Raw genomic sequence first — 22,077 nt, 5'->3', positions numbered from 1 at the left:
TCTAATTGAAGGGTACATATTCTATATGTCATCTAATCTAACATTCTATATACAATCAAATCTACAGATAATCTAATCCTGATGGTATATATTCTATCGTCAAACAAATCCAGGGGATATATATTCTAAAACTCATCTAACCCAGGGAATATATATTCTAAGAGGCAATCTAATCCAGGGAGTAAATATTCTGTAGATAATCGAATGCAGGGGTATATATTCTATAGATGATCTAATTCTGGCATATTTTCAGATAAAGTAATCCAGTGGGTATATATTCTACAGGTCACCAGATCCAGGGGTTATAGTTTCTGTAGATAATCTAATCCAGGGGATATATATTCTACTGATAATATTCTCCATGGTGTGTATGTTCTATATGTCTTTTAATCCAGCGGTATATATTCTATATATATCTGTTCCAAGGGGTATATGTTCTATGGGTGATCTAACCCACTGAGTATGTATTATATAGGTAATCTAAACCAGGGGTATTCTATAGGTCAACTCATCCAGTGCATATATATTTTATAATCCATCTAATTCAGGGGCATATATTCTATGGGTAATCTAATCCAGGAGTATATATTTTATAGGTCATCTTTTCCTTGAAGTAAATATTCTATGGGCCATCCAATCCAGAGGGTATATACCATAGATAATATAATTCAGGGAGTATATATTCTATAGTTAACTAATCCAGAGGATATATATTCTATAGATCATCTAATGCAGGAGATATATATTCTCTAGGCCATCTAATCTGGGACTATATTCTATAGGCCATCTAATCCAGGGGAAACATTCTATAGGTGGCCTAACCCAGGGATGATATTCATAGAACGATACAGCGCAGTACAGGCCCTTCGGCCCACGATGTTGCACCGACATGGGAAGTCAAAAACTAAAGGCCATCTAACCTACACTATGCCATTATCATCCATATGCTTATCCAATAAACTTTTAAATGCCCTCAATGTTGGCGAGTTGAGTCATCTAATCAAGGGTGTATATAATCTATAGATAACTAATATAAGGGATATATATTCTATCGGCCAGGGAGTAAATATTCTACAGGTAATCTAATATGGATTGTATATTATATAAATCGTCTAACCTAGGGGCTAATATTGTATAGATAATCTAATCCAATGGGTACCTATTATGTGGGCCATCTACTCAAGTGGGGAATATATTCTAAAGATGCATCAATCCAGGGGTATATATTCTAGAGGTAATCTAATTCAGGGTGTAAATATTCTATAGATAATTCAATGCTGGAGGTATATATTCTATAGATAAATCTAGGGGATATATGTTCTAGCGGCCGTCTAACTCAGGGAATATCTATTCTGTAGGGCATCTAGTCCAGAGTGTATATATTCTGTAGGTCATCAAATCCAGGGGGTGACTCCTCTATCTGTCATCTTATCCAGGGGTATATATTCTATAAATCATCGAATCCAGGAGATATGTATTCCATAGGTCATCTAATCTTGGCATATATATATTATTTACATAACCTATTCCAAGGGATATTTATTGTCTACATAATATAATCCAGGCAATATATAATCTCCGGATAATCTCCAGGAAATATGTATTCTATGATGCTCCTGATCCAGACAATATATACTCTATTGGTTATAGAATGCAGGGGATATTCTATAGGTAATCTAATCCAAGGGTGTATATTTTATAGGACATACTTTCCATGGGGTAAATATTCTATGGGCCACCCTATCCAGGGCATTTATATACTACCAATAATATAATTCCAGGAGTATATATTCTATAGTCAACTAATCCAGAGTATATGTTCTATCGATCATCTAATCCAGGGGATATATATTATATAGGTCGTCCAATCCAGGGAATTTATATTTTATAGGCCATCTCCCCACCGGGAATATTCTATAAATCATCTAATCTGGGTGTATATATTCTACAGGCTGTCAAATCTGTGGATATCTATTGTGTATATATTCTATAGGCAATCTACTCCAGGGTATATATGTTCTGTGGGCCATCTGATCCAGCTGACATCTATTCGGTGGGTCCTTTAGTCCAGGGGTTATATATACTTAAAAAAAAAAAATTTAGATTACCCAATTATTTTTTCCAATTAAGGGGCAATTTAGCGTGGCCAATCCACCTACTCTGCACATATTTGGGTTATGGGGGTGAAACCCACGCAGACACGGGGAGAATGTGCAAACTCCACACGGACAGTGACCCAGAGCCGGGTTCGAACCTGGGACCTCAGCGTCGTGAGGCGGTTGTGCTAGCCACTAGGCCACCGTGCTGCCCGGGGTTATATATACTGTAGGTCATCAGATCCAGGGGGTAAATATTCTATCAGTCATCTAGTCTGGATATATATATTCTATGGGTCATCTAATACAGAATGTATATATTCCATAGATCATCTATATCCTATTCATCATCTAATCCATGCAATATTCAATCTGTAGGCCATCTATTCCAGGTATTCTATGTTCTATAGGCCATCTAATCCAGGAGTAACTATTCTCCAGATCATCTAATCCAGGGATACATATTCTTTGGGTTATCAATTCCAGTGGGGTATACTAGAGATAACATAATCCAAGGATACATATTCTATATGCCATCTAAATATCATATAGATTTAATCGCATGGGGTGTGTATTCTATATGTCATCTAATCCATACGGTAAATATTCTATAGATAATTGAATGCATGGGGAATATATTCTATGGATGATCTAATCCTGGCAGTATATATTAAATAGATCAAGTAATCTAGCAGTTATATATTTTATAGGTAATCTAATCGAGGAGTATGTATGCTGTATGTAATGAATCATGGGCAGCACGGTAGCATTGTGGATAGCATAATTGCTTCACAGCTCCAGGGTCCCAGGTTCGATTCCAGCTTGGGTCACTGTCTGTGCGGAGTCTGCACATCCTCCCCGTGTGTGCGTGGGTTTCCTCCGGGTGCTCCGGTTTCCTCCCACAATCCAAAGATGTGCAGGTTAGGTGAATTTGCCATGCTAAATTGCCCTTAGTGTTCAAAATTGCCCTTGGTGTTGGGTGGGGTTACTGGGTTATGGGGATGGGATGGAGGTGTTGACCTTGGGTAGGGTTCTCTTTCCAAGAGCCGGTGCAGACTCGATGGGCCGAATGGCCTCCTGCACTGTAAATTCTATATATTCTACAGGTCTTCAAGTACAGGGGATATATATCCTATAGGTCACAAATCCAGGAGATATAAATTCTATGTAATCTAATCCAGGGGGTCATATATTTTATAGGTCATCTAGTCCAGAGAGTATATATTCTATAAATAATCTAATCCAGGAGGTAAATAGTCTACAGATAATCAAATACAGGGGGAATATATTCTACAGATAATCTAATGTTGGAGGTACACATTTTATAGATAAATGAATCTAGCGGGTATACAGTAGGTCATGAAATCCAGGGGGTAAATAGTCACCTAAACCTGGGCTATATATTCTAGAGATGATTAATCCAAGAGATGTATATCCTATGGGTCATCTAATCCAGGCCATATATATTTTCTGCATAATCTAACTCAGTGGATATATATTCTCTACATAATCTAATCCAAGCAATATATATTATCCAGATTATCTAATCCAGGCAATAGATACTCTATAAAGCACCTAATCCAGGGAATATACATTCTCTATGTCATCTAATGCAGGGGTTATAGAATATACAGTGCAGAAGGGAGGCCATTCAGCCCATCCATGGGCTATATATTCCATGGGTAATCTAATCCAGTAGTGTATATTCTATAGTAATCTAACCCAGTGGAAATATATTTTACGGATTATCGAATACAAGGGGTATATATTCTACACTAATCCAATGGGTATATATTCTACAGGTAATCTAATTTGGGTGCATATATTCTGTGGGTGATCACATCCATGAGGTATACATTTTATAGGTAATCTAATCTGGCATATAGATTGCATATGTAATTTGATCCGGGGAATATATTATATGGGCAATTTTATCCTGGGGTATATATTCTATTGATAATCCTATTTGAGGGTACATATTTAATATGCAATCTGATTTGTGGTATGTATCCTATACGTAATCTATTCCGGGTATAAATATTCTGTGGGTGGGTAATTAATCCAGGGGTATATGATCATGGATCATCTAATCTGGTGTGTGTGTGTATGTATATTCTGTGGGTCATCTAATCCAGGCAGTTAGATTATGGCTGGAATTCGCTGGCTGCTGAGATTCTCAGGTCCCACTGGCAGGGCAATCCCGCCCTCGGGGTTCCCGATGACGCGGGGTTCCCGGTGACGCGGGGTTCCCGGTGACGCGGGGGTCCCGGTGACGCAGGGGTCCCGGTGACTCTGGGGTCCCTGCCACGCGGGGGTTCCCGGGCGGGCGGGTGGGGTTTCCCGGGCACGCGGGGGTTCCCGCCGTCCTGGGAATACCGGCAGCGCCGAGTGGGGAATCAAATGGGGAATCCCATTGAGAAGCAGCGAGTAGAGAGAACCCCACTCCCAGCGAATGGCAGGCTGATGAGAAAAATGCCGCTGGGGGTGGAGGATCCCACCCTATATATGTAGTCTAATCCAAGGCACTACATTCTACAGATAATTTTATTTTAGGGGTATATGATCTATTAAAATCCAGAAGTATATAATCTATATGTAATCGAATATGGGACCACTATGTCACTGCCTCCTCTGACTGTCAGATGTATATATTATATATCTACTCTATTCCAGGGTGTATATATTCCATAGGTAACTTAATACAGGGTATATGTTCTATAGGTAATCTATTCCAATGGGTATGTATTCTACAATTAATCCACTCCAGACTGTACATTCTATTAGTCCCCTAATCTGGGGTGGGGGTGTAAGGGGTGGTGTTCTATAGGTAATCTAATCCTGCCGGTTAGATTTCTCAATGTGAATATGATATATGTAACCTAATTTAGGAAGTATATTCCGTATATGCACTCTAAATTCCAGATGTATTTATTAGATCTAAAATTGAATCCCGAGGTATATATTATATATGTAATCTAATCCGGGGGTTGCCTAATTTTTTGGGGGGGATTCTATAGGTGATCTATTGTCGGGGGCATTTACTATATATGCTCTCTAATCCAGGAGGCATTTATTAGGTCTAATATAATCTGGAGGTATATATTCTATAGGTCACCTAGTCATGGGGTTTAGATTTTTCATGTACTGATTGTGTGAGATCCAAGCCAAGGGTTTATATTATATATGTGCTCTAATCCTGGAGGCATATATTTGTGTAACGTAATCCAGGGGTATATTATAAAACCATAAAACACAGGAGCAGAATTAGGCCACTCGGCCCCTCGAGTCTGCTCGCCATTCAATCAGGGCTGATATTTTTCCCATCCCCATTCTCCTGCCTTCTCCCCATAACCCCTGATCCCCTTATTAATCAAGAACCTATCTATCTCTGTCTTAAAGACACTCAGTGATTTGGCCTCCACAGCCTTCAGCGACAATGAGTTCCACAGATTCACCACCCTCTGGCTGAAGAAATCCCTCCTCATCTCTGTTTTAAAGGATCGTCCCTTTAGTCTGTGATTGTGTCCTCTGCTTCTAGTTTTTCCCACATTATATGTGTAAACTAATCCATGTTTTATATTATATATTATAAATATGTGCAATGTAATCTACAGGGTATATATTAAATATGTAATGTAACCCAGGGGGATATATTATTAGTGGGGTTATATATTGTATATGTGCTCTGATACAGGGGGGTATATGTAACGTGCAATTAATCCAGGAGGTATATATTGTATATGAAATGTAAATCAGGGGGTATATTATATGTGTACACTCTACTAATAATAATCTTTATTATTGTCACAAGTAGGCTTACATTAACACTGCAATGAAGTTACTGTGAAAAGTCCCTCGTCACCACACTGTCAAGTCAGTTCAGACCCTTTGCACCCCCCGCACCCTCACCACCAATGTCAGTGATGTGGACTGTGAATAGCTGATCCACCAGCACTGACCCAGGGCAACACGGTAGCACAGTGGTTAGTACAGTTACTTCACAGCTCCAGGGTCCCAGGTTTGATTCCCAGCTCGGGTCACTGTCTGTGCGGAGTCTGCATGTTCTCCCCGTGTCTGCATGGGTTTCCTCCGGGTGCTCCGGTTTCCTCCCACAGTCCAAAAATGTGCGGGTTAGGTGGATTGGCCGTGCTAAATTGCCCTTAGTGACCAAAAAAGGTCAAGTGGAGGTTACTGGGTTACAGAATAGGGTAGATACGTGGGCTTGAGTAGGGTGCTCTTTCTATGAGCCGGTGCAGACTCGATGGGCCGAATAGCCTCCTTCTGCACGGTAAATTCTATGATAATCTATGAGGCACCTTACCATTTATTCTTTTACTGGGTGTGGCCATTGCTGGCCGGGCCCGGCATTTATTGACCACCCCTAATTGCCCCTCGAGAAGGTGGTGGGTGAGCCTCCATCTTGAACCCGCAGCAGTCTCCGTGTGGTGTAGGTACACCCACAGTGCTGTTAGGGAGCGAGTTCCAGGATTCTGACCCGGTGACAGTGTCGATCGAGTGGCTTTGTCCTGGATGTTGAACTTCCCGAGTGTTGTTGGAGCTGCACTTGTCCAGGCAGAATTGAATCAATCCACTATCGGAGCGACTGCTCCCTCCGATGCTCCGCTCTCTCCAGCCTCCCGCGAGGCTCGGGTCACTGCGAGTTGAGCAATTTGATTTTCGAAGGCAAGGGCCCCAGTTTGAGTGGGTGCACAAGAGGTGCCTGGCCACCAGAGGGTGCTGCAGGCTAGCTGCCAGGCAGTGCTGCCAACAGTAGCAAGGTGAGGTGGAGAGCTTCGCATCCTTCACCAAATCAACTCAAATCAGCAAACTGTGGGATAAATAATAAAATGCAGCTGATAATCGGTGTGCTGCATCAGTGCACAGGATCTCAAAGCAAAGTTAAAACAGCAGAATGTGATTCAAGGGGTCGATGAAGCACCCTACTTCCCCGCGGTGCCCACCGGGCATGAGGGCCTCAATCGGAGGGACCCCAGTGGCCAGAGGGTCAGCAGCCAGAGGGGGGGGGGGGGGGGGGGACACAGATTTATAGCAGGGGGTGAAATCTGACAGCATGAGGCAAATGTGACCGCAGGCAGCCATTGTGATGTGAAATGTGCCGTCCAGTCAGTACGCCGGCTACAGAATGAGCGGCCGGTTATCTGTCTGAAGTGGACTTGCTGCCTTGTTACAGAGTGACTGATCTGTCTACCTCCCCATCCCTCTCTTTCTCCCCCCCCCCCCCCCCCGCCATCTCCTTCCCTCCCTCCCTCCCTCCCCCCTCACTTCCTCTGCAGCAGGAGCACTGGTTCGAGAAGGCCCTCAGTGAGAAAAAAGGTTTTGTCATCAAGAAGATGAAGGAGGATGGAGCCTGCCTTTTCCGAGCGGTCGGTGAGTTCACGTCTGCCCTGCCACACTCTTCCCCCACCCCACCGTGGTGCCGTTTCTGGGTCAGCACCCTGTTCACAACGCCGAGCCCCTCGCCACACTCAAATATCTCCCTCCCTCTCTCTCTCTTGGAAAGGCATCCTTTCTTCTTTTTGCTCCCTCTGTTTCTGCCTCACCCACCACACCCATCTCCCGCCCTCGGGAACGCTCCCTCCCTCGGGTACGCTCCCTCCCTCGGGAACGCTCCCTCTCTCCCGCCCTCTAGAACGCTCCATCCCTCCCTCTCTCCCTCGGGAATGCTCCCTCTCTCCCTCGGGAACGCTCCCTCTCTCCCGCCCTCAGGCACGCTCTCTCCCTCCCTCCCTCCCTCGGGAACGCTCCCTCTCTACCGCCCTCGGGAACGCTCCATCCTTCCCGCCCTCGGGAACGATCCCTCTCTCCCTTCCTCGGAAATTCTCCCGCTCCTGCCCTCGGGAACGCTCCCTCCCTCCTGCCCTCGGGCACGCTCTCTCCCTCCCTCGGGAACGCTCCCTCCCTCTCGCCCTCGGGTACGCTCCCTCTCTCCCGCCCTCGGGAACGCGCTCTCCCTCCCGCCCTCGGGAACGCGCTCTCCCTCCCGCCCTCGGGCACGCTCCCTCCCTCCCTCGGGAACGCTCCCTCCCTCCCTCGGGAACACTCGCTCCCTCCCTCGGGAACGCTCCCTCTCTCCCTCCCTCGGGAACGCTCCCTCTCTCCCTCCCTCGGGAACGCTCCCTCTCTCCCTCCCTCGGGAACGCTCCCTCTCTCCCTCCCTCGGGAACGCTCCCTCTCTCCCTCCCTCGGGAACGCTCCCTCTCTCCCTCCCTCGGGCACGCTCCCTCTCTCCCTCCCTCGGGCACGCTCCCTCTCTCCCTCTCCTCACTGACACGCTCCCTCTCTCCCTCCCTCGGGCACGCTCCCTCTCTCCCTCCCTCGGGCACGCTCCCTCTCTCCCTCCCTCGGGCACGCTCCCTCTCTCCCTCCCTCGGGCACGCTCCCTCTCTCCCTCCCTCGGGCACGCTCCCTCCCTCCCTCCCTCGGGCACGCTCCCTCTCTCCCTCCCTCTCCTCACTGACACACTCCCTCTCTCCCTCCCTCGGGCACGCTCCCTCTCTCCCTCCCTCGGGCACGCTCCCTCCCTCCCTCCCTCGGGCACGCTCCCTCCCTCCCGCCCTCGGGCACGCTCCCTCCCTCCCGCCCTTGGGCACGCTCCCTCCCTCGGGCACGCTCCCTCCCTCCCTCCCTCGGGAACGCTCCCTCCCGCCCTCGGGAACGCTCCCTCCCGCCCTCGGGAACGCTCCCTCCCGCCCTCGGGTACGCTCCCTCCCGCCCTCGGGAACGCTCCCTCCCCCCTCGGGAACGCTCCCTCCCGCCCATCGGGAACGCTCCCTCCCGCCCTCGGGAACGCTCCCTCCCGCCCTCGGAACGCTCCCTCCCGCCCTCGGGAACGCTCCCTCCCGCCCTCGGGAACGCTCCCTCCCGCCCTCGGGAACGCTCCCTCCCGCCCTCGGGAACGCTCCCTCCCGCCCTCGGGAACGCTCCCTCCCGCCCTCGGGAACGCTCCCTCCCGCCCTCGGGAACGCTCCCTCCCGCCCTCGGGAACGCTCCCTCCCGCCCTCGGGAACGCTCCCTCCCTCCCTCCCTCCCTCAGGAACGCTCCCTCTCTCCCTCAGGCACTCTCCCTCCCTCCCGCCCTCGGGCACGCTCCCTCCCTCTTCTCTTTGGCATGCTCGTCGTGAACCCCTCAGGCACGCCACCCCCCTCCCCCCCCCCCCACCCCCACCTTTTGAACGCGCTCCCTTCCTGCCCAGCCATCAGTCACTCTCCTTCCGTGTCTCCGCCCCCTCCCCTTGGTCACGCTCCCTCCCGTTGGCGTTTCCACATCCAGAGTACCACTCGCTATCCCTGGAGTGAAATACTCGCGATGGAGGCCTTTCAGAAAAGGTTCACTGCAGCCAATTCCGGGGAAGAAGGGGGGTTTTTCTGATGAGGAAAGGGTTGAGCAGATCGGGGCCTTGTCTCTGTCGGAGCTTTGAATGAGAGGTGACCTTATTGAAACATATCGGATTCTGAGTGGGGGTGGGGGGGTGTTTGACAGGGTGCGTGCTGAGAGAATGTTTCCCCGCCTCATGTGGGGAGGGGTAGCAGGGCCCGAGGGGCTGAATGGCCTGTGGTTCCTTCTACGTAACCCAATGAAGCCTCCATCGGGTAAATGTAGAAAGGTTACGGTGATGCTAAAGACCTGGGACTTCTGTCGAGTGATGTAGGTTTATTTATAGACAGCAAAGCGATTATGAGAAGGGTATCTTTCTCTCTCTCTCTTTACCAGAAGTGTGTGTGTGTGTCAGTAACATAACCGGACGGTTGAATTGTGGTGGTCCGTCGAGCCAGGATGCTTGTGGTCAGAAAGCAAGCGCTGCTGCAAGTGTTGGTTCCCGCTAGCCAGTGTGCTGTTCACGGCACACTCATTATTCACACTCTCACCCGTGAGATACGTGTTTCAGTCAGCGCCCCACAGGCGCAGGACCCAGAAACCAACAATGGTCAAGTATCTCGACTAACAACTTTGAGAACCATTACTGTGTTTGTTAGTGGGATCTTGCTCTGCACTATTTGACTGCCAGGCTTTCCAACACTCACAACCGTGATCACGGTTGAGAAAGATAACTCCTTCATTGGCAACGAGGCACTTTGGAAGAGATGGTGTCTGTCCTGCTACATATGTGTCTGTCTCTGCATACATGGATATCAGCTAACTCACAACGAAGGGTTAAGCCATAAGCAGCCTCCAACTCTCACACTGCCGTGAAGTAAAGTAAAACAGTGTCGCAGGGGAAGGGGAGTGTGCGGCGATATTTCAGGAAATTGAGCAGGTTTGAGGCTGTGGTTAATCTTTCGAAGTAAAACCACCGCACATCCTTGGTCGGAGAGGCAGCTGCGTCCCCGAGCTGTTTACCGGCAACTGCTGCAAACCACGGTTTCTGGTTCACATCCACTGTGGAGGATAGCAACACTGACCCTCTGACAGTGCAGTGCTCCCTCAGCACTGACCCTCCGACAGTGCGGCGCTCCCTCAGTACTGACCCTCCGACAGTGCGGCGCTCCCTCAGCACTGACCCTCCGACAGTGCGGCGCTCCCTCAGCACTGACCCTCCGACAGTGCGGCGCTCCCTCAGCACTGACCCTCCGACAGTGCGGCGCTCCCTCAGCACTGACCCTCCGACAGTGCGGCGCTCCCTCAGTACTGACCCTCTGACAGTGCGGCGCTCCCTCAGTACTGACCCTCCCACAGTGCGGCGCTCCCTCAGTACTGACCCTCCGACAGTGCGGCGCTCCCTCAGTACTGACCCTCCGACAGTACGGCGCTCCCTCAGCACTGACCCTCCGACAGTGCTGCGCTCCCTCAATACTGATCCTCCGCCCCTGCGGCACTCCATCAGCACTGACCCCTCCGCCCGTGCGGAGCTCCAGCAGCACTGACCCTCTGACAATGTGATGCTCCCTCAGCACTGACTCTCTGACAGTGTGGCGCTCCCTCAGCACTGACCATCCGACAGTGCGGTGCTCCCTCAGCACTGACCCTCCTACAATGCGGTGCTCCATCAGCACTGACCCTCTGACAGTGCAGCACTCCCTCAGTACTGACCCTCCGACAGTGCGGCGCTCCCTCAGCACTGACCCTCTGACAGTGCGGAGGTCTCAGCACTGACCCTCCGACTGTGCGGCGCTCCCTCAGCACTGACCCTCTGGCAGTGCGGAGGTCTCAGCACTGACCCTCCGACAGTTCGGCGCTCCCTCAGCAGTGACCCTCCGACTGTGCGCCGTTCCCTCAACACTGACCCTCTGACAGTGCGGAGCTCTCTCAGCACTGACCCTCCGACAGTTCGGCGCTCCCTCAGCACTGACCCTCCGACTGTGCGGCGCTCCCTCAGCACTGACCATCCGACAGTGCGGCGCTCCCTCAGCACTGACCCTCCTACAATGCGGCGCTCCCTCAGCACTGACCCTCCCACAATGTGGAGCTCCCTCAGCACTGACCCTCCAACAATGCAGCACTCCCTCAGAACTGACCCTCCTACAATGTGGTGCTCCCTCAGCACTGATCATCTGTTAGAGAAGATTACAGAAATGGGGTGGAGTATAGGGGATTGGAGGAGGTTACAGAGATAGGGAGGGTGGTATGGGCTGGAGGAGGTTACAGAGATAGGGAGGGTTGTAGGGGCTGGAGGATGTTACAGAGATAGGGAGGAGGTTACAGAGATAGGGAGGGTTTCATTACATAGAATTTACAGTGGCCATTCAGCCCATCGAGTCTGCACCGGCTCTTGGAAAGAGCACCCCACCCAAGCCCATACCTCCACCCTATCCCCAGAACCCAGTAACCCCACCTAACACTAAGGGCAATTTGGACCCTGAGGGCAATTTAGCATGGCCAATTCACCTAACCTGCACATCTTTGGACTGTGGGAGGAAACCGGAGCACCCGGACGAAACCCACGCACACACAGGGAGAACGTGCAGACTCCACACAGACAGCGACCCAAGCCGGGATTCGAACCTGGGACCCTGGAGCTGTGAAGCAACAGTGCTAACCACTATGCTACCGGGCTGGAGGAGGTTACAGAGATAGGGAGGGTTGTAGAGGCTGGAGGAGGTTACAGAGATAGGGAGGGTTGTAGGGGCTGGAGGAGGTTACAGAGATACGGAGGGTTGTAGGGGCTGGAGGAGGTTACAGAGATAGGGAGGGTTGTAGGGGCTGGAGGAGGTTACAGAGATAGGGAGGGTTGTAGGGGCTGGAGGAGGTTACAGAGATAGGGAGGGTTGTAGGGGCTGGAGGAGGTTACAGAGATAGGGAAGGTTGTAGGGGCTGGAGGAGGTTACAGAGATAGGGAGGGTTGTAGGGGCTGGAGGAGGTTACAGAGATAGGGAGGGTTGTAGGGGCTGGAGGAGGTTACTGAGATAGGGAGTACTGTAGGGGCTGGAGGAGGTTACAGCTAGGGAGGGTTGTAGGGGCTGGAGGAGGTTACAGAGATAGGGAGGGTTGTAGGGGCTGGAGGAGGTTACAGAGATAGGGAGGGTTGTAGGGGCTGGAGGAGGTTACAGAGATAGGGAGGGTTGTAGGGGCTGGAGGAGGTTACAGAGATAGGGAGGGTTGTAGGGGCTGGAGGAGGTTACAGAGATAGGGAGGGTTGTAGGGGCTGGAGGAGGTTACAGCGATAGGGAGGGTTGTAGGGGCTGGAGGAGTTACAGAGATAGTGAGGGTTGTAGGGGGTGGAGGAGGTTACAGAGATAGGGAGGGTTGTAGGGGCTGGAGGAGGTTACAGAGATAGTGAGGGTTGTCGGGCCTGGAGGACGTTACAGGGACAGGGAGGGTTGTTGGGGCTGTTGCCTCGCGGTGACCTCCCTATGAACCCTCAGCCCCCTCACTATTCACCATCACCCCGTGGCCTACGCTCAGCCTCCTCGTTGTGAACCCTCAGCCCCTGGGCTTCCCTCGGGCTCCTTGCTGTGAACTTTGCAGCGCCCTGTGACTCAGCGTTTTGGTTGCACAGGATGACACAGCCACCTTGTTGCCGTCCCCCCCCCCCCCCCCCCCCCCCCCCACTCCCCTCACACTGCCTGACTCAGCAAGTTGCAATCTGCTGCACGGAAGTCCATCCTGCCACCCTGCGATACCTTATCAGTGGCCCAGAGGGACTGTTCCCACCCAGCTCCGTATAGCCAGGCCGTGGGCCTCGATAACCTGCTCATCTCCTGACCTCGCGTCCTGGGAGAGGGGGGGTGGGGGGCGAACGCTGTGACTGCAGATAATGCCGAGTCATATCTCGCCCCACCGCCAAGTGGAGCTTGCTGCGGGCGGGGCCGCGCGGCTCTGCCAGGCGATGATGCAGCAATCTATGGGAGAAGCAGGCCCTGATCTTCCTCCGCAGCTCTGGCCTGGGCACAGCAGGATCCCACCTGGGGCAGGGGGGGATTAAATTGCTGTCCGCGGCTGACCAGCCATTGGACCGATTTGATTGCTTGGAGCCAGTGGGGGATCGCACTGTGCTGAGCGCGGGCGGCAGGAAGACCTGGTCCTGGCAACCAGTACCGGATGGGCAGCAGGGAGACGAAGGAAATCAGGCTGCTCTCTGCCCAGGAGAAACCCCTTTTCCATATCATGGTCCCGTTGCAGCTAATGGGTGACCTTCGAAAGAGTGACAGTTAGCAGCCAACCTATTGTTTTGAATGTTCCTGTGAGTGACTCATTCTCTGGAGAACGAGTGACTGGGCAACTTTACATTGAGATGTTCCATATATGGGGTTGTTATTCAGCACTGTTACTTTGACCTTTTCTGTTGTTGTATGACTTGAGGTAGACATGAAGGCCTTTGAACATGGTGCATGTGACGCCACAAGCTCTGAGTCAGCGCGTGGGGCTGTCGGAGGGCCAGGCTGTGGGGGCGCTGCACTGCCGGTGGGCCGAGGGAGAGCCGGCGGGCCGAGGGAGAGCCGCCGGAGGGCCGAGGGACAGCCGGCGGGCTGAGGGAGAGCCGGCGGGCCGAGGGAGAGCCGCCGGAGGGCCGAGGGAGAGCCGCCGGCAGGCCGAGGGAGAGCCGGCGGGCCGAGGGAGAGCCGGCGGGCCGAGGGAGAGCCGGCGGGCCGAGGGAGAGCCGGCGGGCCGAGGGAGAGCCGGCGGGCCGAGGGAGAGCCGGCGGGCCGAGGGAGAGCCGGCGGAGGGCCGAGGGAGAGCCGGCGGGCCGAGGGAGAGCCAGCGGGCCGAGGGAGAGCCGGAGGGCCGAGGGAGAGCCAGCGGGCCGAGGGAGAGCCAGCGGGCCGAGGGAGAGCCGGCGGGCCGAGGGAGAGCCGGCGGGCCGAGGGAGAGCCGGCGGGCCGAGGGAGAGCCGGCGGGCCGAGGGAGAGCCGGCGGGCCGAGGGAGAGCCGGCGGGCCGAGGGAGAGCCGGCGGCGGGCCGAGGGAGAGCCAGCGGAGGGCCGAGGGAGAGCCGGCGGGCCGAGGGAGAGCCGGCGGAGGGCCGAGGGAGAGCCGGCGGAGGGCCGAGGGAGAGCCGGCGGAGGGCCGAGGGAGAGCCAGCGGGCCGAGGGAGAGCCAGCGGGCCGAGGGAGAGCCAGCGGGCCGAGGGAGAGCCGGCGGGCCGAGGGAGAGCCGGTGGGCCGAGGGAGAGCCGGCGGAGGGCCGAGGGAGAGCCGCCGGTGGGCCGAGGGAGAGCCGGCGGGTCGAGGGAGAACCGCCGGTGGGCCGAGGGAGAGCCGGCGGGCCAAGGAGAGCCGGCGGAGGGCCGAGGGAGAGCCGCCGGAGGGCCGAGGGAGAGCCGCCGGTGGGCCGAGGGAGAGCCAGCGGGCCGAGGGAGAGCCGGCGGGCCGAGGGAGAGCCGCCGGAGGGCCGAGGGAGAGCCGGCGGGCCGAGGGAGAGCCGGCGGGCCGAGGGAGAGCCGGCGGGCCGAGGGAGAGCCGGCGGGCCGAGGGAGAGCCGGAGGGCCGAGGGAGAGCCGGCGGGCCGAGGGAGAGCCGGCGGGCCGAGGGAGAGCCAGCGGGCCGAGGGAGAGCCGCCGGCGGGCCGAGGGAGAGCCGGAGGGCCGAGGGAGAGCCGGAGGGCCGAGGGAGAGCCGGAGGGCCGAGGGAGAGCCAGCTCTGACGATTTGGCATTCACCCGTCACTGTGGCTGCCTGCCTTGCCCAGCTTTCATACACAGAACACAGAATTTACAGTGCAGAAGGAGGCCATTCGGCCCATCGAGTGTGCACCGACCCACTTAAGCCCAACGCCTCCACCCTACCCCCGTAACCAAATAATCCAGCTTAATGTTTTGGTCACGAAGGGCAATTTATCCCGGCCAATCCAACTAACCTGCACATCTTTGGACTGTGGGAGGAAACCGGAGCATCCGGAGGCAGCCCACGCAGACACGGGGAGGATGTGCAGACTCCGCACAGACAGTGACCCAAGCCGGAATCGAACCTGGGACCCTGGTTTCCAATGTTTTGACATCTTGAGTGCAATTTTAAAAGAAATTCCCCTGTTGACTGTCACACTCTTCGGGATGTCCTGAGGTGGGAGAAAGCGCTGGAGAGACCCACGTTTCCCCTCTTTGTTGTCCCCATACCTTCCCACCCACTCCTGATCGGCACGGGGCAGAGGGTAGGTACTCTGCGGCCCGGGACAGGGGTCATCCTGCGGTCCGGGACAGGGGTCACCCTGCGGCCCGGGACAGGGGTCACCCTGCGGCCCGGGACAGGGGTCACCCTGCGGCACGCAGCAGAGGGTGCCCTGCGGCACGCAGTAGAGGGTGCCCTGCGGTGCGAGGCAGGGAACACCCTATGGCCAGGGCAAAGAGTATCCTGCGTCCCGGGGGCAGAGGGTGCCCTGCGTCCCGGGGGCAGAGGGTGCCCTGCGTCCCGGGGGCAGAGGGTGCCCTGCGTCCCGGGGGCAGAGGGTGCCCTGCGTCCCGGGGGCAGAGGGTGCCCTGCGTCCCGGGGGCAGAGGGTGCCCTGCGTCCCGGGGGCAGAGGGTGCCCTGCGTCCCGGGGGCAGAGGGTGCCCTGCGTCCCGGGGGCAGAGGGTGCCCTGCGTCCCGGGGGCAGAGGGTGCCCTGCGTCCCGGGGGCAGAGGGTGCCCTGCGTCCCGGGGGCAGAGGGTGCCCTGCGTCCCGGGGGCAGAGGGTGCCCTGCGTCCCGGGGGCAGAGGGTGCCCTGCGTCCGGGGGCAGAGGGTGCCCTGCGTCCCGGGGGCAGAGGGTGCCCTGCGTCCCGGGGGCAGAGGGTGCCCTGCGTCCCGGGGGCAGAGGGTGCCCTGCGTCCCGGGGGCAGAGGGTGCCCTGCGTCCCGGGGGCAGAGGGTGCCCTGCGTCCCGGGGGCAGAGGGTGCCCTGCGTCCCGGGGGCAGAGGGTGCCCTGCGTCCCGGGGGCAGAGGGTGCCCTGCGTCCCGGGGGCAGAGGGTGCCCTGCGTCCCGGGGGCAGAGGGTGCCCTGCGTCCCGGGGGCAGAGGGTGCCCTGCGTCCCGGGGGCAGAGGGTGCCCTGCGTCCCGGGGGCAGAGGGTGCCCTGCGTCCCGGGGGCAGAGGGTGCCCTGCGTCCCGGGGGCAGAGGGTGCCCTGCGTCCCGGGGGCAGAGGGTGCCCTGCGTCCCGGGGGCAGAGGGTGCCCTGCGTCCCGGGGCAGAGGGTGCCCTGCGTCCCGGGGGCAGAGGGTGCCCTGCGTCCCGGGGGCAGAGGGTGCCCTGCGTCCCGGGGGCAGAGGGTGCCCTGCGTCCCGGGGGCAGAGGGTGCCCTGCGTCCCGGGGGCAGAGGGTGCCCTGCGTCCCGGGGGCAGAGGGTGCCCTGCGTCCCGGGGGCAGAGGGTGCCCTGCGTCCCGGGGGCAGAGGGTGCCCTGCGTCCCGGGGGCAGAGGGTGCCCTGCGTCCCGGGGGCAGAGGGTGCCCTGCGTCCCGGGGGCAGAGGGTGCCCTGCGTCCCGGGGGCAGAGGGTGCCCTGCGTCCCGGGGGCAGAGGGTGCCCTGCGTCCCGGGGGCAGAGGGTGCCCTGCGTCCCGGGGGCAGAGGCTGCCCTGCGTCCCGGGGGCAGAGGGTGCCCTGCGTCCCGGGGGCAGAGGGTGCCCTGCGTCCCGGGGGCAGAGGGTGCCCTGCGTCCCGGGGGCAGAGGGAGCCCTGCGTCCCGGGGGCAGAGGGAGCCCTGCGTCCCGGGGGCAGAGGGTGCCCTGCGTCCCGGGGGCAGAGGGTGCCCTGCGTCCCGGGGGCAGAGGGTGCCCTGCGTCCCGGGGGCAGAGGGTGCCCTGCGTCCCGGGTGCAGAGGGTGCCCTGCGTCCCGGGTGCAGAGGGTGCCCTGCGTCCCGGGTGCAGAGGGTGCCCTGCGTCCCGGGGGCAGAGGGGTGCCCTGCGTCCCGGGGCAGAGGGGTACCCTTCAGCGGGGTGCCGGCCTCTGTGACGGATGCTGCCAGCTATACCCAAGTTGCGGCAGATGCTTCTGTTTGTGTCTGGCACCTGGCTTTGCTGGAAGTGTAATTTGGTTTTCCTTACCGCTGGTGCGGGCAGAGGATCTGAGGAAACCTGCGGGCCAGGGATCTCCCGCACCAGCCGAATCCCTAGCGCCTGGCACACGCACAAGGCGGGAGTAGTAAGTGGCGTGGGGCTAGGTCGGTGGTGGTGGTGGTAAACATGGCAGAGGCTAGAGGCCCTCACAAACCCAGATATCTGGCCTCTCTTGTGCCGCCTGGGTGCAGCTCCGTGGACCTCCCAACCCCCCATCCAACCCCACCAAACCTTTCCTGCATCTCTCAACCATTCCACCAAGAGAGACCAGCAGCCATTAAAGTAATGGCGGGTGTGGCCCTGTTAATGATAGATGCCCACAGGCTCCCGCCCACCTCCCTCATGTCCTCCAGCCCACCCCCTCATGTCCTCCAGCCCACCCCCTCATGTCCTCCAGCCCCTCAACCCTCCCGATCTCTGTAACCTCCTCAAGCCCCTGCAACCCTCCCTATCTCTGTAACCTCCTCCAGCCCCTACAACCCTCCCTATCTCTGTAACCTCCTCCAGCCCCTCAACCCTCCCTATCTCTGTAACCTCCTCCAGCCCCTACAACCCTCCCTATCTCTGTAACCTCCTCCAGCCCCTCAACCCTCCCGATCTCTGTAACCTCCTCCAGCCCCTACAACCCTCCCTATCTCTGTAACCTCCTCCAGCCCTACAACCCTCCCTATCACTATAACCTCCTCCAGCCCCTCAACACTCCTCTCTGTAACCTCCTGCAGCCCCCCCCCCCCAGCTTTTCCCCATCTCTCAGTTTGTCAATACACTTCTTAAAAACCTATCTCTTAGACAATGTTTTGGTCGCATGTCCCTCAGATCCCCTGAGGTTCCTCAGGGTCAGACCATGTGTGACTTATGTGAGGTGCATGTCATAGCTTTCCATTGAGCTGGTAGAAACCCAGTGTTTATAAAACAAGTTTGTAAGGCTGCGCGTGGTCAAGGTGCCAGAAACAACATTATATTAGTGCGTTGTGACAAAGGCCAACGAGGGGTTAACAGTGGGTGGGGCAGGGAACGAGGATGTGGTCAGAAATTCTTTGAAATACATTGGTAAAAACAGCCGGCTCTGGCGGGAAGTCACATGGCTTGCTGGAACCCAAGCCAAACGCGGCCTCATTTGCATGCAAGAGTCCTGCCCCTTTGCACCCACCTGGGCAAGCTGCTGGAGGTGAGGTGCTATCTGAAACCACCGTCAATCCCACGCCGGAGTGCCCTGCTTATTTGTGGCTGGGTGGTTGCTAAACTGAACAAGGAGATGGACAGTCGTGGTCTCCTAGTCTCTCTTTCAATGGTTATTGGATAGTTCTCGTTCGCTACCCCCCCCCCCCCCCCCCCCCCACTCCACCTCTCCCCAGCTTCCCCCTCCCCTCAGCTTCCCCCCTCCCCTCAGCTTCCCCCCTCCCCCCGGCTTCCCCCCTCCCCCCGGCTTCCCCCTCCCCCCCGGCTTCCCCCCTCCCCCCCGGCTTCCCCCCTCCCCCCCCGGCTTCCCCCCTCCCCCCCGGCTTCCCCCCTTCCCCCCGGCTTCCCCCCTCCCCCCGGCTTCCCCCCTCCCCCCCCCCGGCTTCCCCCCTCCCCCCCCCCGGCTTCCCCCCTCCCCCCCCGGCTTCCCCCCTCCCCCCCGGCTTCCCCCCTCCCCCCCCGGCTTCCCCCCTCCCCCCCGGCTTCCCCCCTCCCCCCCCGGCTTCCCCCCTCCCCCCCGGCTTCCCCCCCCCCCCCCCCGGCTTCCCCCCTCCCCCCCCCGGCTTCCCCCCTCCCCCCCGGCTTCCCCCCTCCCCCCGGCTTCCCCCCTCCCCCCTCGGCTTCCCCCCTCTCCCCGCAGGTGTGTGTGCGGTGTCTCGTGTGTGCGTGTGCGTGCTTTTGTGTGCGTGTGCCTGGTGTGTGCGTGGCGTATATGTGTTTATCTTGAGCGTTTGACCATGGTTTCCTCTTTCTCTGGAACTCGAGGTTGCAGATGATGGATTCTTAGAAGTTGGTTCAGAGGCTCACCAAGCAGGATCTCTGCCCTGGTCCCTGCTCAATGAGGCGTGCACCAGGCTTTACACAGATACCCCCGGGGAGTGTGTCAATATTCACAGGGGGGTCCCCGGGGAGTGTGTCAATATTCACAGGGGGGGTTCCCGGGGAGTGTGTCAATATTCACAGGGGGGTCCCCGGGGAGTGTGTCAATATTCACAGGGGGGTCCCTGGGGAGTGTCACAATATTTTTATTCAAAATTTTTACATTATAAATAACCGAAAAGGAAAATAGAACCCCCCCCCTCCCGCCCCTTTACAGAAAAACATGAAACAACAAAAATAAATAAACAAATGAACGTTAACCAATAAATCTCCAGCCAAACATGAACATACCCCCCCCCCCGGGTTGCTGCTGATACTGACCCTCTCCTAACGCTCCGCCAGGAAGTCTAGGAACGGCTGCCACTGCCTGAAGAACCCCTGCACAGATCCCCTTAAGGCAAATTTCACCTTTTCCAATTTAATAAACCCTGCCATGTCATTAATCCAGGCCTCCCCGCCCGGGGGTCTCGCATCCTTCCACTGAAGCAGAATCCTCCGCCGGGCTACCAGGGACGCAAAGGCCAGGATACCGGCCTCTTTCGCCTCCTGCACTCCCGGCTCATCCGACACCCCAAATATTGCGAGCCCCCAGCCCGGCGTAACCCTGGAGTTCACCACCCTTGACACCGTCCTCGCTGCGCCCCTCCAGAACTCCTCTAACGCTGGGCATGCCCAGAACATGTGGGTATGGTTTGCTGGACCCCCCCGAACACTTCGCACATCTATCCTCGCTCCTAAAGAACCAGCTCAGCCTTGCCCCAGTCATATGCATAAATTATAAATTGTATAAGGCTGAGCCTAGCGCAAGAGGAGGAAGAATTTACTCTTCCCAAGGCCGCTGCCCACGTACCCTCATCGATCTCCTCCCCTAGGTCCTCCTCCCACTTACCTTTTCACTCCTCCACCGAGGCCTCCTCCTCCTCCTGCATCACCTGATAAACTGCCGAAATCCTACCCTCTCCAACCCACACCCCCGACAGCACCCTATCCTGAACCCTGCACGCCAGCAGCAGCGGGAACTCCACTACCTGACCCCTAACGAACGCCCTTACTTGCATATATCTGAATATATTTCCGGGGGGGAGCCCGAATTTCTCCTCCAGTTCCCTAAGGCTCGCTAACTTCCTGTCGATGAACAGGTCCCCAATCCTCCTAATACCCGCCCTGTACCAGCTCCGGAAACCCCCATCCGTTTTCCCCGGGACAAACCGATGGTTCTCTCGTATCGGGGACCACACCGAGGCCCCCACCTCCCCCCAGTGACGTCTCCACTGCCCCCAGATTTTGAGGGTCGCCGGCACCACTGGGCTCGTAGTGTACCTCATCGGAGGGAGTGGCTGCGGTGCCGTCACCAGCGCCCCCAGGCTCGTGCTCACACAGGACGCCATCTCCAACCTCTTCCATGCCGCCCCCTCCCCCTCCATTACCCACTTGTGTACCATCGGCACGTTGGCAGCCCAGTAATACCTGCAGAGGTTAGGCAACGCCAGCCCCCTCCCCCCATCTCTGCTCCGCTCCAGAAACACCCTTCTCACACTCGGGGTCTTCTTAGCCCATAATACTCCTGTTAACCCGTTTAAAAAAGGCCTTAGGGGATCAGGATGGGGAGGCACTGAAACAAAAAGAGAAACCTCGGGAGCACCGTCATTTTAATGGGCTGCACCCTACCCGCCAGGGAGAGCGGCAGCATATCCCACCTTTTGAACTCCTCCATTTGCTCCACCAGCCTCGTTAAGTTGAGCTATGCATGGGCCCCCCAGCTTCTCGCCACCTGAACCCCCAGGGATCTAAAACTCCTCTCTGCCCTTTTTAGCGGAAGCTCACCAATCCCCCTCTCCTCGTCTCCCGGCTGCACCACGAACAGCTCACTCTTCCCCATATTAAGCTTATACCCGGAGAAATCCCCAAACTCCCTGAGGATCCTCAACACCTCCGGCATTCCCTCCACCGGGTCCGCCACATACAATAAGAGATCGTCTGCATACAACGATACTCGGTGTTCCTAGACTCCCTCAAAGCCATGGCCAGGGGCTCAATCGCCAGCGCAAAGAGCGGGGGATAAAGGACCCCCCTGCCTCGTTCCTCAGTATAGCCGGAAATATTCCGACCTCCTGTTCGTGGCCACACACGCCACTGGGGCCTTGCAGTCTCACCCAGCTGACGAACCCGTCCCCAAACCCAAACCTCCTCAACACCTCCCACAGGTACCCCCACTCCACCCTATCGAATACCTTCTCCGCGTCCATAGCTACCACTACCTCCACCTCCCCCTCCACCGCCGGCATCATAATTACATTCAGGAGCCTACGTACGTTGGTATTCATCTGCCTCCCTTTCACAAAACCCGTCTGATCCTCGTGTATAATCCCCGGGACACAGTCCTCAATCCTCATGGCCAGTATCTTTGCCAGCAGTTTCGCATCCACATTGAGAAGTGAAATCGGCCTATACGACCCGCACTGTAAAGGGTCCTTGTCCCGCTTCAAAATCAGAGAGATCAGCG

The 22,077-nt window shown here is 56.5% G+C and overlaps 1 protein-coding gene across 1 annotated transcript in view; it reads left to right on the top strand.

The window, feature by feature from the left end:
- LOC119955903 (OTU domain-containing protein 5-like) overlaps window positions 1-22,077 on the top strand; it is a 59,857-nt gene that overhangs the window by 23,483 nt on the left and 14,297 nt on the right. The window contains exon 2 of the mRNA XM_038782561.1: window positions 7,394-7,494. Within this exon, the coding sequence (XP_038638489.1) occupies window positions 7,394-7,494 (101 nt within the window). The remainder of the gene's footprint in view (window positions 1-7,393; window positions 7,495-22,077) is intronic.

The sequence above is a fragment of the Scyliorhinus canicula genome, chromosome 21 (genome assembly GCF_902713615.1).
Source record: "Scyliorhinus canicula chromosome 21, sScyCan1.1, whole genome shotgun sequence".
Taxonomy (NCBI): Eukaryota; Metazoa; Chordata; class Chondrichthyes; order Carcharhiniformes; family Scyliorhinidae; genus Scyliorhinus; species Scyliorhinus canicula.
Note: the sequence above shows the minus strand (reverse complement) of the source record. Positions and strands in the feature narration are given on the sequence as shown.